This window comes from Delphinapterus leucas, chromosome 10, assembly GCF_059928025.1.
Source record: "Delphinapterus leucas isolate spDelLeu-1000000601 "Yukka" chromosome 10, BTC_Dleu_Yukka2, whole genome shotgun sequence".
NCBI classification, from domain to species: Eukaryota; Metazoa; Chordata; class Mammalia; order Artiodactyla; family Monodontidae; genus Delphinapterus; species Delphinapterus leucas.
In genome coordinates, this window is record NC_143138.1 from 97,168,589 (window position 1) to 97,184,000 (window position 15,412).

At 50.3% G+C, this 15,412-nt stretch overlaps 1 protein-coding gene across 2 annotated transcripts in view; it reads right to left on the minus strand.

Annotated features, from left to right (window-relative positions):
* SRGAP3 (SLIT-ROBO Rho GTPase activating protein 3) overlaps nucleotides 1-15,412 on the minus strand; it is a 259,740-nt gene that overhangs the window by 67,058 nt on the left and 177,270 nt on the right. For both annotated transcript variants that reach the window (XM_089919663.1, XM_022564631.3), the window contains exons 6-10: nucleotides 12,679-12,807; nucleotides 10,964-11,185; nucleotides 9,314-9,415; nucleotides 6,912-7,109; nucleotides 2,643-2,727 (exon numbers count right to left, since the gene is read on the minus strand). In XM_089919663.1, coding sequence (XP_089775789.1) covers nucleotides 2,643-2,727; nucleotides 6,912-7,109; nucleotides 9,314-9,415; nucleotides 10,964-11,185; nucleotides 12,679-12,807 — 736 coding nt within the window. The remainder of the gene's footprint in view (nucleotides 1-2,642; nucleotides 2,728-6,911; nucleotides 7,110-9,313; nucleotides 9,416-10,963; nucleotides 11,186-12,678; nucleotides 12,808-15,412) is intronic.

Consider the following 15,412-nt stretch of genomic DNA (forward strand, 5'->3'; position numbering starts at 1 on the left):
TTCCCTTCATCTCTCTTGTACTGGCCCCCTGTTTCCCAGACCCCATGTTTTCTTTCCTTTCAGTGGAGCACATCCTTCAGCCAACAGCCCTCTCTAAACAGAACACAAGACTATCTCTGAGGTTGCCCAGCAGCTTCAGAAGCCCCAGGTCAGCTCCTCCCCTCAAAGCTGAGCCTCATACCCGGCTCCAGGGCCACCAGGACTTGCTGTAAACCATCTGTGAACTAAAAATGCCACCTGCCATATCAGTAAACAAGGGATGTTGCAGGCATCAGCCACTACAGCCACTCCCAACGGAGAGCCCTGAGGGAATCTGGGATGGAAACATAATGCCCAGGGACTTCCCTGGTGGGCCAGTGGTTGAGAATCTACTTTCCAATGCAGGGGACAGATTCAGCCCCCGGTTGGGGAAATAAGATCCCACATGCCACAGGGCAACTAAGCCAGAGTGCCGCAACTACTGAGCCTGTGCGCGCTCTAGAGCCCACGTGCCACAACTAGAGAGAAGCCCATGTGCCGCAACAAAGAGCCCGCGTGCTGCAATGAAAGATCCCACATGCCACAACAAAGATCCCGCGTGCCGCAACAAAGACCCTGCGTGCCGCAACTAAGGCCCGAAGTAGCCTAAATAAATAAATAAAACATAATGCCTACCAGTGAATCATCAGATACTGCAGCCACCCGCCACCTGCCCACCCCCCTCAACAAACGGTGCACCCCGAGGAAACTCAGTGTGAGAAAAGACAGGGTACTGGCTCCAGAGAGCTGAGGTGCATATCAAAGGAATGATTGCACTGAGCCCAGACTCTTGCATCTTCCCATATATGGAAAAGTGCCAAATTCCTTAACGTGAGATGTCTGGTTTTCTTTTATTAACAGCAATCTTTAGATGTTCTGACTACCTGGTCTTTGTTGCAAAAACTCCTATATATCCTGGCTCCCCACCTTGCCTCTTTGGAACAGTGTCTCAGAGTTATCTGAGATGCTGTGTCCTGGGCTTAAGTCCTCAATTTTGTCCACTGAATAAAATATAACTCTCAGCTCTTAGGGTGTGCATTTTTGTTTTCAGTTGACACACCCTTGACCTTGGATGGTTTCTAGTTCATGTTCTGGTGACCTTTCCATTCAACATTCATTCAGTGGCTACTGAGTGCCTGATATGAGCCAGGCACTGTTCTAGACACTAGATAAAGTGGTGGACAAAATAAGCAAGGAAGTCCCTACTCTGGTTGAAGATATGATGCTCTTGGGGGTGGGGGTGTGACCAATGACAATAAGCTGGTGAACAAATAGTATATAGGAGGATTTCACATGGTGATGAGTGAGATGAGGAAAATCAAACAGAAAGAGTGTTGGGACAGAGGTGGTGATTCCCTGAGGTTGGGTGGCAGAAGGGTCTCAGGAGGAAGTGACATCTGTGCTGACAGCTGAAGGATAGGGAACCATCCACACAGAGACATGGGGTAAGGGCATTCCAGGCAGTGGGAACAGCAGATGCAAAGGCCCTGAGGCAGGAATAAGTTGGATGAGCTTTTTTTTTTTTTAACATCTTTATTGGAGTATAATTGCTTTACAATGGTGTGTTAGTTTCTGCTTTATAACAAAGTGAATCAGCTATACATATACAAATATCCCCATATCTCCTCCCTCTTGCATCTCCCTCCCTCCCACCCTCCCTATCCCACCCCTCTAGGTGGTCTCAAAGCACCAAGCTGATCTCCCTGTGCGATGCGGCTGCTTCCCACTAGCTATCTATTTTACGTTTGGTAGTGTATATATGTCCACGCCACTCTCTCACTTTGTCCCAGCTTACCCTTCCCCCTCCCCGTGTTCTCAAGTCCATTCTCTAGTAGGTCTGCGTCTTTATTCCTGTCTTGTCCCTAGGTTCTTCATGACCATTTTTTTTTTTTTTAGATTCCATATATATGTGTTAGCATACGGTATTTGTTTTTCTCTTTCTGACTTACTTCACTCTGTATGACAGACTCTAGGTCCATCCACCTCACTACAAACAACTCAATTTCATTTCTTAGATGAGCTTTGATGTGCAGAAAGGAGCTCAGTGCCACTGGAGTACAGTAGGGAAGTGGAGGATGGGTAGATGAGGTCAGGGAGGCAGGCGGAAGTCAAGTGACCTTGGGCCTCATGTGCCATGGGAGCAGTTGGGATTTTATCCCACCCATCGTTGGAAGCCTTTGGGGAGCTTTAAGTCTAGTCCCCAGGTCTCCCAAGGACCAAACTCTGCTTCACGCGTATGCATTTTTCTTCTTGGACCTAGAATCCTGGCCAGGCACTCCAGTAGTATTCCTGGCAAACAGAATCTGCTAAAAAGCAACAGTGCAGATGCCTGTTCCCTGAATCCCACCCTCTACCTATTTGGGACCCTCATCACTTTATCTGGGACCCTCCTCCACAACCCAAACTAAGACTTGTACTTGCCCCATAGTTTCTGCAGCCAGACTGGACCCCCTCAGCATCTGTACCAGAGCTATTTTCCCAGATTGCTCATCCCGGTAGGTGGCTCCAGGACCAGGCCTCATTCCACCAAGTGCCCGGGATCTCCATGTGAAACAGCTCAAGGGGCCACAACACAACCCAGCGGGAAGACAGCCCCCCTTGCTGGCCTCTGCCACATGACTCACCTTCGCCCAGAGTCTGCTTGAGTAAGTCATGCTTGGCCTGTAGCTTAGTGATGAGGTTACTGCCGTTCACATATTCTTTAAATTTCTGTAAAACACAAGGTACAAGGACATTACAGATCGCAGGGCCAAGTCCTGCCATTTCTGCTTCCATAATGGACCTCCAGGGCGGGAGGCCACCCTCAAGGCCCCAGGCACGGGGAAAGGGGTTTCTGCGTCGGCTCCATCAGATCCCCAGCTCTGCCAAGCATGGCTGTCCAGTCCTATGAGGCATTTCAGCTCAGTTTGGGAACACAGAGAAAGCTCGGGGGATGTGCGCAGTGAAAGGTGCTTCTGTCAGGTGAGGACTGCAGGAGCCCGGGCAGTGGGCTTCTTTAGCCATCAAAGTTCCTCTGTGCTTCTGGGCCAAGAGCATGCAGCCGAGACAAGAGAGCGTTATCAGATCTGTCAGAGGGGAGCCTCAGAGCATGTCTTCTTTTATCTGGCTGCACTGTGAAGGAGGAAGGGCATTGCAGGCCCCTGGAGACATTCCTATTAAAATAACCCGAACTGCATTTGGGGATATGATTTTCTTCTTTTTACAGATGAGAAAGGTGAGGCTGGCACAAGAAATGATTTGCCCTAGGACCCCAGGCTGCCTCTAGTTCTGGGGCCTGGCCAAGGACAACGCACTTGGAAGCAGTGCCAGGAACGGGGCACCCGGAACAGAAACACATCTACCTGCCCCCAGTTCAGCCTGGTCTCAGCCATGCCTCTACACAACTACCAGCTTCCCTCGGCCCTGCCCACCCCACGTCGCCCAGTCACAGGCCGGGAGCCCTCTCTGCTGGACCATGTGCCACTGTAGGCACCGTCCATGCAGGTTCCTTTCTGGATCCTCGGTGCCTACAGCTGTGCCAGGCATATAGTAGGTGCTGAGAAATTCAGCTGAAATCTCTGACCTGGTGGGACTGACATAGCAGAGTAGGAGAGAGACAATAAACTAACAAAAACGTAAGTAAAATACATAATTGGTCAATGGTGGTGAATGCTAGGGATGGAAACAAGGCAGGAATGAGGAGCTGGGAGTGAGGGCAGACCTCACCGCAAAGTTGCCATCTCAGCCCCAGCCTGAAGGAGGTGAGGAAGACAGCCGTGTGGGTGCACACGGGAGGGAAGGATCTAAGCAGAGGGGAACGCAATTACAAAGGCCCTGAGAATGAAGGCACAGGGACAGATGTGATTGCCCCAAATCTGCCAGCTAGTTTCTCACCAAAAAACCCATTCTATTCCCCAGCCAGAAGGCTCAGAAAGGGCTCAGAGGAGCAAAGAAGTGCACCTCGGCAGCTCAGGACATCTGGAACGTCACCATCTTCCCGCTGAAGACAGGTGTGGGGAAAGGCCCACGGGGAGGGGGCTGACATGTGCCCGGATAAGACTGAGATCACCGCACCCTGGCCCCTCCCTGCTGGGTTTCTGGGGCTTGTGGCGTCCTGTCTCCTTGGCCGTGGTCCTTCTTAGCTCCTAGGGCCTGTCCTGTGGTTGCTAAGAGTCACTCCCCCTTGTACCTGTAGATGGTTTTCAAACATGTACATCTGGTCCTCACTGCAGTCTCAGATGACAAATGGTGGAAGCATCACCATTCCCATTCTACCCAGAAGGAGAAAGAGCTCAGGGCTGCGGTCACTCAGTGTGCAATCTTGGCCGGATTTCTGAACATTTCTGGGCCTCATGCCCTCCTCAAGGTAAAATGAGTAGACTCATGGTGCTTCTCCAAGAGTGGTGCAGGGACCAGTGGCCTCCTACCCAGCTGGGGAGAGTGTCCACATGCAGATTCCTGCTCTGGAAGACTGTGAGTCTAACCCGAGGAGGACACCACAGAGGCCCAGAAGTGCTCACATTTCCAGGGTGCCACCTCAGGAAGGGTGTTAGTCTGGGAACCTATGTTTTCAACAAGCTTCCTACATGATTCAAAAGCACACTTCGGTTTGGTAACTACCCACCTATAGGCTCTCTCTGGATGCTTCCAGTAATATAGCCCTCTGATTTTATTGCCCTGTGTTTAAGAATTCACCATAAAAAGCAGAGCTGTGGTATAAGTAGGTATTCTCTCCATCCTGCCTCACTGTCCCAAGCCAGGTGAAGCTCCAATCCCAAACTTGTAACTCATGCTTTGGTGGGTTAGTGCAAATTACACCTGGTTAGTGCAAATTACACACTGGGGCTCTGGGGCTTGGGGATCCTGGCTACTTCTTCCAAGCTTCACCCAGGCTTCACGTGTAACCCATGAAGGAAAGGATGCCATTGAATTGTATTAATGTTTGCTTTAAAAGGAGTGTTATGTCCTTAAAATACCTAAATAATGTCACAACATCACGTCATGAGGTGTACTAGCCAACCAGGTTGATAACTTGAATATTCAGATCAAAATATAACATCCATGACCCCCATCATGGATGCTGTCTTTTAATTTCAAGCAGGCTGAACCCCCTTCTTTGCTCCTGCTGCCTAAGTGACAATATTCATCCACACTCCTCACTTATCTTTGTAACCCATAAATTCTCTACAAACACAGTAGGCCCCTTGTGGAAGTGGTGAGCCCCCAAAACTGGCATGGGCTGATTCACATAGTATTCACATAGTATGTGCTAAATAAATACTTGAATGAGTAAATGAGTGAATCGGTTCTTTCTTGAAAACAACGAAGTCAAAGAGTGTTGACAAAGGAAATGCAGTAGGCGACAACCGTTGGTTTTTGACAGGGATTTGATGAGGCCTAGCATGAAATGGAGCTGGATGTTAGAACTGGGTGGGTTTGTGACTGGTTAAATGACCACAATCTAAAAGTGCTGATTAATGGATCAATATTAGCCTAGTGGCATGTTTTGAATAACTCTGTCTTTGGCCTGGGCCCTGAAGTACCAATTAGTTTTTTTTTTTTTATTGACAAACTTTAAGGTACAGAAGCCATGCTTACTGAATCTGCAGACACAAGGTCTGAAGAGACAGCATATGTGAGGAGCAGCCAATCAGTATCCTGACAGTCTGGAACCATGAGCTGAACCCATCAAGAGGAAATCTAAACGGTGGTAAACATCAGACCCACCCAAGACATCACCTACACATCCCATAGGAGGAGGGTGGCCTCGTTTAATGGCAGTACAGTGGGAACAGAGATTTAACTGATACTAGCTTAAAAAAAAAAAAAAAAAGAATATGGTCTTAGGACATATGGAAAGAGAAGCATAGCCCCTAATGTGGAGGGAGGTGAAAGTTTAGCCCTGCTCTGTGCTGGTCACTCCGATGCTGGGAATCTCACTTTAGAAGAAGCACCGACAAGTGGGACAAGTGGAACACGTTCCGGAGAATGTCGCTAGGATGCTGAGGGCACTCAAAACAAAAGCTTAAGAGGCTGGATCGAAAGAAGTAGATATGTTTAGCCTGGAGAAATAAAAACCCAGCTCCCTGCAACCTTGCCAGACTGTCAAGTAGAATTAGCCTCTCTCTGGGTTGCCCCAGAGAACAGGATTAAGATCAATGACCAGAAATCCTAGTGAGGAAGATTTCTGAAGATAACAGAGATACGGGAAAACATCATAATATCTATAGCCAGCCACAAGCCAAACAAAAGGGTTGTTTGGGGAAGGAGGGAGCTCTTTAATCTGGGGTTGTTCAAGCAGAATTTGAATGACTTTTGGGCAGGGATAAGGTTGGACAGGGTCAAACATCAGATGGAAGATGTAAGGTCCCTTCTAACCCCATTCCATGCTCACTAAATACATGTTGAAATAAAGCCCCGATGCCTCTCATCCCTGTTCCTCCTTGGCCAAGTGAAATGTAAGTAATCTGGGATTTTGCATGAAGGGCTGGCAACTCACCAGCAATTTGCAAAGATCACTCAGGGTGTTGTTTGCAGAGTCCATGCCCAAATTTGACACAACTTGACATGACAACCATACACTAAACTTGGGGGTTGTTACTTGGGGCATGCACCTGGCTCTGTTAGCCCCTTTTCCTCTCACCCTACTGAACACAACTCTCTCTGTATTTTTTCTAGAAAAGGAAAATCACAATAACTGTCAATCCAAGATCAAGGCTGCTGCTACCCACTGGTAGCTCACTTTCTGCATTTCACAAAGCCACGCCAGGCAATTTAACCTGAAAACATGCTGGAAGACCTGTAGGTCTAACTGACCCACGTGGTTCCTCTGGCTCCCAGTAGTTTGGGCTGCTCCCCAAAATCACTGCCGGTGGCGGGGCAGACAGTGGGTCCCGGGCCAGGACGCCACTTACTGTAAAATAAAACATTTCCGTCTCCTGCTGGTTGGCTCTCCTCTTGGCGATGTTGAGCTTGCTCATGTAGGTCTCGGAGGCGGCTGACTTCACAGACTCTGTGGACCGGCTGTGTTGGAAGGCGTCGGATACGTCAAAGTCCTCCACAGTCAGCATGTCCTGCAAGGTCTGCATGGTGGCGTCCAGGGTTTTTCTAACCTGGGGAAACACAAAAATCCTTCAGGTTGACAAAAATCCTTCAGCCTCGGAATGCCTTTGACACCTCATAGCCCTTTCCCAACCGTTCCTTGATTTCTTCCACATAAAGCATCAGGAGGCAGGCAGGACAAAGATGCTCATTCCCGTTACAGTGATGTGGAAAGTAAGGCCAGCAGCTGGCTGGGGGGAGAAGCCAGGTGGCCTAATCTAAAGTCAGGTCATGGGACTGCTTCTGCTGGAGACAACGTCGGAGAAGGTTGTGACCAACAAGGAACTTGGGTTTTGAGGTTTGTGTTTCTTTATGGTTATACAACCCCAAACCAGCTCCTCCTGGGAGGCAGGTCCCTGAGGAGGAGCAACGCTAGAAACGCTCCCCGTTTCCTTCATCCAGAGAAGGGAGGGGACACAGTCTGCATAAGGGCAGCGCTGTCCTCAGTGAGTGACTCCTCTGCTGTCGGCCACTGAGTCCACGCAAGCCTGACTGAGAAAAAACAGCCTCGAGGAAGATAGACCCAAGACACACGCAGTGTGCTAGGTCCTCCAGGACTCCGACTCCTCTCCCGGGACCGAGTGGGACCCCGGAGGCTCCACACACAGGGCCCCGGCCTCCCCACAGCCCTTCACTGAACTGTGCCTAAAGGGCATACTGGAACTTGGATGGAGGGTCGCTCCAAACACAGTCCTGGGAGAACTGCGTCCACGTTCGCTCCACAGTGATTGCTGCTCAAAGCCTCTCTTGTCACTCAGATCTCAACTTAAAAGTCGCCTCCTGGTGACATCAGGCCTCCCCCCGCCCACCCCCGACCACCATCCTTAACTTAGTGTCTGATATTCTGTGTACGTATTCATGTATGGGTTCGTTCGCTTCTGTGTTTTACCACCTGTCTTTTCTCACTAGAACATAAACTCCGTGAGAGGAGGTACTATATTGTCTCATCCACTCACTTAACTCTGCACAATGTTTAGCGCATAGTATGTGCTAAATAAATACTTGAATGAATAAATGAGTGAATCGGTTCTTTCTAACATAGGCTCACAGAAGCTCAGGTACAAAACTGAGCATTTCCATGGCCATGAACAGCCTACCCAGAAGAGCATGTGCTTCACCCTCCTTTCTGTGCCCCGATTTTCAATTTAAATTCCATTAACATTATTATCCATATACAGCATATACCGTTCCATGTAAACAATTTAAAACGCTTCACGGGAAGATGTAGGGCATAAATAAAGAAAGAAAACACTCTGGCCATATCCTCTCTCTTCTCAGGTTTGATAAACAAATATATAATTTGTCTCCACATAACCTCCCCCCAGGGACTGCTTTGATTCGTTCATCCTTAGCTACACTCTGGCTCACGTTCGTCCTGGCTACGTCCTTTTTGAAGACACAAAGCAACCTGCCCTCTCTGCCTAGAACAGCCCTCTTGAGGTCTGAAGACAGGGACCACGGCTCCCCATCTCCAGCTGCAACTGCACTTCTCAAAGATGGACCTGCCCATGATCTCGGGTGACACTCCCATGGCCTGGTGTCCTCCAATTGGGTGATGTCCTCCCTGGGTGGGGGCATCCCGGCTGGAACGGGAGGTCTCCCATGTGGCCTCATCAGTGCACATCAGAATGGAGCCACTCCAGCTGGTACTTCCATTTGTGCCCACCTGGCAGAAGTCCTGAGCCACCAGCTGCAAGGGAGGTGTGCTGGCCACGGTGAGACAGAAGCTCCCTGGAGCTCAGAATCTATGACACATTTAGTGTGCCCTGGGTTATTTCATTGTGTAATTTAAAATTACATTTCTGATGATAAAAATAACATAAGCTCACTGCAGAAAACAGAGAAAAGCACAGAGAAGAAAACAGAAATCACCTATACTCCTGCAACCCAGAAAAAACCACTATCAACATTCAAAGTATTTCCTTCCAGTCTTTTTCTCTATGCCCGTGAATATGCACAGAAACATGCACGCATACTTCAGTTTATCCTGGTTAGGTCAGTACTGAACATAGAGTTCTACTTCCTCCTTGCTTTTCTTTAACATCTTGTGAGCATTCCCCATGCCATCAAAGATTCTTGGTGTAGTTGGTTTTGACAGTTGTGCATGTTACAGATGAACGCTGATTTCTTATGTGTTCCATGGCAAGAGTAGACTCTGCAGGACCAGTCAGGCCTTTGTAAAGAAATCCCTCACAGGGTGGAGGGGCTCACTCACCTCCTCGTTCTCGATCTTGAGAGTGGCCAGTCTGGACTGCAGCTGGTGGTACCGCATGAGCAGTTCCGTCTGGACGGGCTGCTGAGCACTGACCTGGCACACCTGCAGAAATGACAGCCACCGCCTGCGGTTGACCGGGGCCCTTGCAACCTGTGCGTAGCTGGGGCCGGCCTATCATTAACATCCCCATCGACAACTGCAGAAACAGGCCTGGAAAGGTTAAGTGACCTGCCCAAGGTCACACAGCTTGTACCCAGCGACACCAGAGCCAGCCGGGAGCCAGGGGCCACCCTCTCACGCTCTCGGTTGTGGTCTACGTTTGTGCAGCATGTGACGGTTTGCTACTCAGAGCTTGGACATAATCTCATTAAGTGAGACTAATTGGTTAATTTCCAGGCAGGAAGTGGTGGTAAGGAAGCAACTGCCTAAGAGAAGCCAGTGAAAAGAACAAAGGGTGGGAAACAGTCAGCAGAGTGGCCCAGCAGGAAGATGCTTGAGAGACAGGCAGGCATGGGGCAGCGGCCCTCTCACAGGGGCCGCTGAGAGAGGAGGGGAGAAGAGAAGAAGATGAGAGAGCGATACTGTTCGCCTACACCCATTCCCACCAGGGCTCTCACTACCTGTGGGCTGGGCTGCCTGCCGTAACTTGGCTGAGCTCATAAGGGACAGCAGGCCTCTGTTCTTTACCACTAACTGGGCAACCCAACCCTGCAGTCACCAGCTGATGAGCCAGAGGGCTGGACATGAGGGCACAGGGATGGGGCAGGAGCTGTGGGGAAGCCCGGCAGAAGGCATCTCTTGCAAAGGAAGAAAGTGGGCAGAGCCACTGGAGGGTCCAGCAAATGCCATCGTTAAAGGCGCCTCCTGGTCCCTCCCTGCTAAGCAGGTGCAGCGACAGCCCAGCTGAGCTCCCACTGGGATCCAGAGGCTGGCTGGGCCCCCCTGACTCTTGTGTGCCTGGGGGGAGGGAACGGGGCCACTAGGAGAAAGTTCTGGGCACATGTCCCTGGGGTAGAGATGGTGGAGATGGGGAGGCAGGTATGACACCTGGTGGCTGTCTCCATTGGTTCCAGGGACTGGGGCTTGAGCCCTGGAGAGAGGGAGGAATGACATGGAAAAGCTCAAGGAGCTATTTTCATAAGAAGTTGTGTGAAACTCAGGTAACTAGTGTGCTGCTTAGGGGCTAGTGAAGAGCGCCTTCTCCCATTTTTTTTTTTCCAGAACATAATGAGGATGTGAGCAGTGCAAGCCCTGAAGAAAACTGGGTTGGCTGGTACTCCAAGGGCTCACGGCACTGGAGCACAGGTCCGAGCGGCTCTGCTGAGGCCCCGCCTTCGGTGATTTGAGGCCATCCATCCGAGGGGAGAGCGTGAGATGATTGTCTGTGTGCAGATGTGGGACTCCCTTGGGGTCTTCTAGACATAGCTGCGAGGGATTTCATGGGAAGCTATGGTCTCGCAATTCTGCAGGTGGGGGACTTGAGCTGCCAAGATTAGGGTATTCGTGGTAAACTCCTCAGCTAGGGAAGCCCATGCACCAAGAACTTGACCCCAGGCCTCTCCACTGACGTTCTCCTCCCACTGATGCTCTGGGAGCCCATGGGAGACAGATGGAAGCAACCTCAAGCATGGGCTCCTGGGAGAAGCCTACCTCGTCCCCCATGTGGGGCTGGAACTCAAACTTGAGGGGGGGACAGAAGACCTGGTTGCACATGTCCATGACTGTGTGCTTGTCACTTCGGGAATCCAGGTTGTCCACCGCGTTCTCGATGACGTCCAGCCCCTCGTGGCGAGAGGTCTCCAGGTTGTACTCGGCTGAGAGGTAGGTCCGGAAGGTGCGGGCCAGGCTGGCATGAAAGCCCAAATCACAGCACTTGGAGAGAAGCACACACAAAAGGTGCAGGTGAGGGTGGTGACATGGAGGTGGGGCCGTCACAATGACTTACGATTACCTCCTATTCCACGGTCAAATCTTTCATGCTGGAGGCCCTCATGCACTTTGGAATCTTACCACACAAGTCATGGCAAAGCCCTCGGAGGGAGCGGGGGACCGCGATCTGGGCAATGACAGCGCTCCTCGCGGCTCCCCAAACTCACTGCTTTCTTTCTCATCTCCAGGCCTTCACACATGCATTCCCTCTGCCCGAAGACTCTTCCTCTCTCCTCCTGCCTAAATACTCTTCCTTTGGTTTCAGTTTAGAGGTCACTTCCTCCAGGAAGCCTTCCTTGATGTTCTCCCCACTCAGAGTTCACACCAGGTGTCCCTCATCCAGGTGTCCACAACTCCCTCCACCTCTCTCATGGTAACACCCACTGCTTGGCATTACGTTTGCCTTTAATGCATCAGGGTTATGCAGGCTGAGCTCCATGAGGACAGACCTACTGGCTCTTATCCACTGTTGTACCTCAAGAGCCAGAGCTGGTAGGCACTCAATAAAAATTTGGTAAATAAAAAGATGAAAGGGCTGTGTGAAAAAGAAAGCTGAAAGGTAGGAAAGAGGAGGGGTCTGGCCCCCGGGCATTTGGAAGGCAGGACCAGGCAGCTCCCTCTCCTGGGGGTGGTGATAATGGCGATAATGGGTCTCCTCTGCAGCCAAGGGAAGAGCGGTGACCGTCTGACTTCCTGACGGGATACAACCAGGCCAGAGGAAAAGGACGCACCCACCCTCAAGGAAGCCTGACCGAGCATCTGCTGGGCCGGATCCCTGTCTGCATGAAGACATGCGAAGCAGCCCCAGCTCTGTCACAGATGATGCAGGAGCCTCCCCGAAGGCACCACTCACAGAATTCTTTCCCGAAACCTCATTGTCCTACCAGTGTGTCCTGCACAGCTGGTGCTCAGGAGTCAGTGTTCCATTTTCCTCTTGCTTAAACTGCCTGATTTCTCCCAACATAACATCCCCAAGTGAAGCTGACCTGTATAATTTTGTCTCATTCATTATTTTCTTCCGTATGTGTGTGTGTGTCTAGTGGACTGGACCCAGGCGTGTTACACAGATAAGCATCTTTACCACCCTGGGAAGTTCCCCAGGGCATGAACTGTGTACGATCACCCCTGTACCCCCAAACCCAGAAAAAGACCTGGTGTAGAGGAGGACGCTTGGAAAGTGCACGCTGAATTACAACTGCCCAGCCCAAGTGTGCAAGGGCCGCCAGAGGCCCACTCCCACCCATGGAGTTAGAAGCCACAGGGTGATACTCCTTCCCAGGCCCCAAAGGCTCCCTGTCCTTCCCCTCCGTTAGGGCTCCAGGGGCCACTGGCCGCCCCATATGCCAGCTAAGGACAAGGGCCAGCCCTCCCTCAGCTGATGACTCGCAGCAGGCGGTGCAGGACCCTGTTCAACCCCAGACTCCCCAGGAGCTCACGTCGATGAGGTCGGAGACATCGTGGATGTAGTATTTGCTTATAGCTGCGTTGGTGGCCGCCAGATTCAGCAAGTAGTCGTTCCGGGCCTTAGTGCATTTCAGCTTGTTCTCAGAATACTTTGCCTGCCTCTGGAGGAAGGAAAGAGTGGATGTGAGAGCAGAGCCGCTGATGGGAGGGATTTGAGATTTTCTTTAGGGTCACTGCCTGCGATCAGCTCCCCGCTTAAAGAAAGGAAAGCCTTACTCCGTGGGCCAGGTGAGTAAGATCTGGACCCCGTACTCAAAAAGCTCACCTGACACTGCACATGTGCAGCCATCGTCGTCGGCACTGTCGGGTAAGCAGTGGCCTTTTCCGGGAGTGTAACTAAGACCTCCGGAGGCCCCTACTCAACACCCCCAGAGGCTGCCCAAACCCGGACGACAGCCTGTGAAGCCCTCCTGACCTGGCTCTTCCTCCACGCTCCTGTCATCCCCTCCTCTGCACGTCCTTTAAGAGGCCAAGTTCATTCCTGCCTCTAGACTCAGACCCATTCCCTCCGGCCGGCAGGCCACCCTTCCAGGTCCCTGCGTGGCCTGCTCCACGTCATTCAGGTCCTTAGCCATGGTCACACAGTCGCATGGGCCTCTGACCACACAACCGTGTCTAAAATGTGTCCCCGGCATCTTGACTGCCTCCTCCCCACATTCTGTCCTGCTCTATTTTTCCCATTCATTTAATCTTTGTTCAATTTTTAGTGATTATTTTCATTTTTATTTAATTTTTAAGAGACTCTTTTTTGAGAGCAGTTTTAGCTTCACAGCAAAATTGAGAGGAAGGTGCTGAGATTTCGTGCACACACCCCTACTCCCATACACACACCACGTCCCCCCAATATCAACACCCCCTGGCACCAGGTGGTACATTTGTTACAATTGATGGACCTATACTAACACACTGTAGTCACCCAGAGTCCACAGTTTACCTTAGGGTTCAGTCTTGGTGTTGTACATTCTGTGAATTTGAACAGATGTATAATGACATGTATCCATCATTAGAGTATCAGAGCAGTTTCCCTGCCCTGAAAATCCTCTGTGCTCTACCTGTTCATCCCTGTCTCCCACCTAACTGCTGTAATCACTGACCTTCTTACTGTTCCATAGTTCTGCCTTTTCTAGAATGTCATATAGTTGGAATCGTGCAGTATGTAGCCTTTCCAGATTGCTTTCTTTCACTTTGTAACATGCATTTAAGGTTCTCCCGTGTCTTTTCATGGCTTGACAGCTCATTTCTTTTTAGTGCTGAATAACATTCCATTGTCTGGATGGACCACAGTAACTTAGCCTCTCACCTACTGAAGGACATCTTGGTTGCTCAATTTTTTTCATAAGTACTTTTCACCACCCCAAATCACATTTTTTACCTCTTTGATTACTTGATGATTTTCAGGGTCCCCTGCTAGAAAGTAAGCTCTGTGAAGTCAGAGACTTAATGGTCCCTGTTCATGACTGAGCCTACAGCACCCAGAACAGTCCCTGCATGGGCAGCATGAAGTGATTGTCACTGGCTGTCTGGTTGTGCGTGGTGGGGAGAGGTGGGGTGGGCAGCCAGAGGTGCAGTCTTGGCTAGGAGCTGGACCGCCTCCCTGGGAAGCTGTTACTGTTCTGGGCCATCCTGGGCAGGAAGCAGTAAAGAGTCCGTGGGTTACAGAGCTGTCCCCTTGCCCCCTTCAGACAGATGAGTCCCACTGCTGAGGAGAGAGACAGCTCTCCTTAAAGAAACAGGGCTTCTTCCTACCTAGGCACTCTCAACCTTCCTTCCTCCAGACTGAGTTCTCTAGCTGTTCAGTAGAGATGTCCCCATTGTCAGCCTTTTAATTCTCTTCAGACATCTCCTCTGACCTTTCTCCAGGGTTCACTTATTCTGGGAATTTCTAGAAACAAACTTCTGGTTATACCCTGTACCAACCACACACCCAACCTCCACAGAGAGTTTTGAAATTCCTGGCCCATTTCCAGGGGGCTACTATAACCCTGAGACCATTTTCAGCTCTTCATGGACTCATAAAATTTTATGCCTGGAAAGGATACTTGAAGATATCTTACTTTAATTCATCCATTTTATAGGTGAGGAGATGAAAATTGAAAAGAAGTTGGCTGTCCAAGAGCCAAATGGCCAGTTAGCATAAAACTCTGAACTAAAACTTAGTCTCCAGACCCCACTAACCAGTGCTTTCTCTACCCCTCTACATATCCCCTCTATAGCTACCCCCCTATGTTGTAGCTCCATAATTCCCTGCCTGGTTATCTTTTTTTTTTTGCAGTACACGGGCCTCTCACTGCTGTGGCCTCTCCCATTGCGGAGCACAGGCTCCAGACGCGCAGACTCAGCGGCCATGGCTCACAGGCCCAGCCGCTCCGCGGCACGTGGGATCCTCCCAGACCGGGGCACGAACTCGTGTCCCCTGCATTGGCAGGCAGACTCTCAACCACTGCGCCACCAGTGAAGCCCCTGGTTATCTTATTTTTAAACATTCATTTCTAGTATATTCACAGACATATTGTACAACCATCACCACTATCTAAATTTAGAATATTTTCATCACCCCAAGAGAAACCCTGTACCCATTAGCAGTCACTCTGCATTCTTTTCTGCCACGGCTCCTGGCAACCAATAATCTACTTTCTGTCTCTATGAATTTATCTACTCTGCACATTTCAAATAAATGGAATCATGTAATATGTGGTCTTTCGTGAC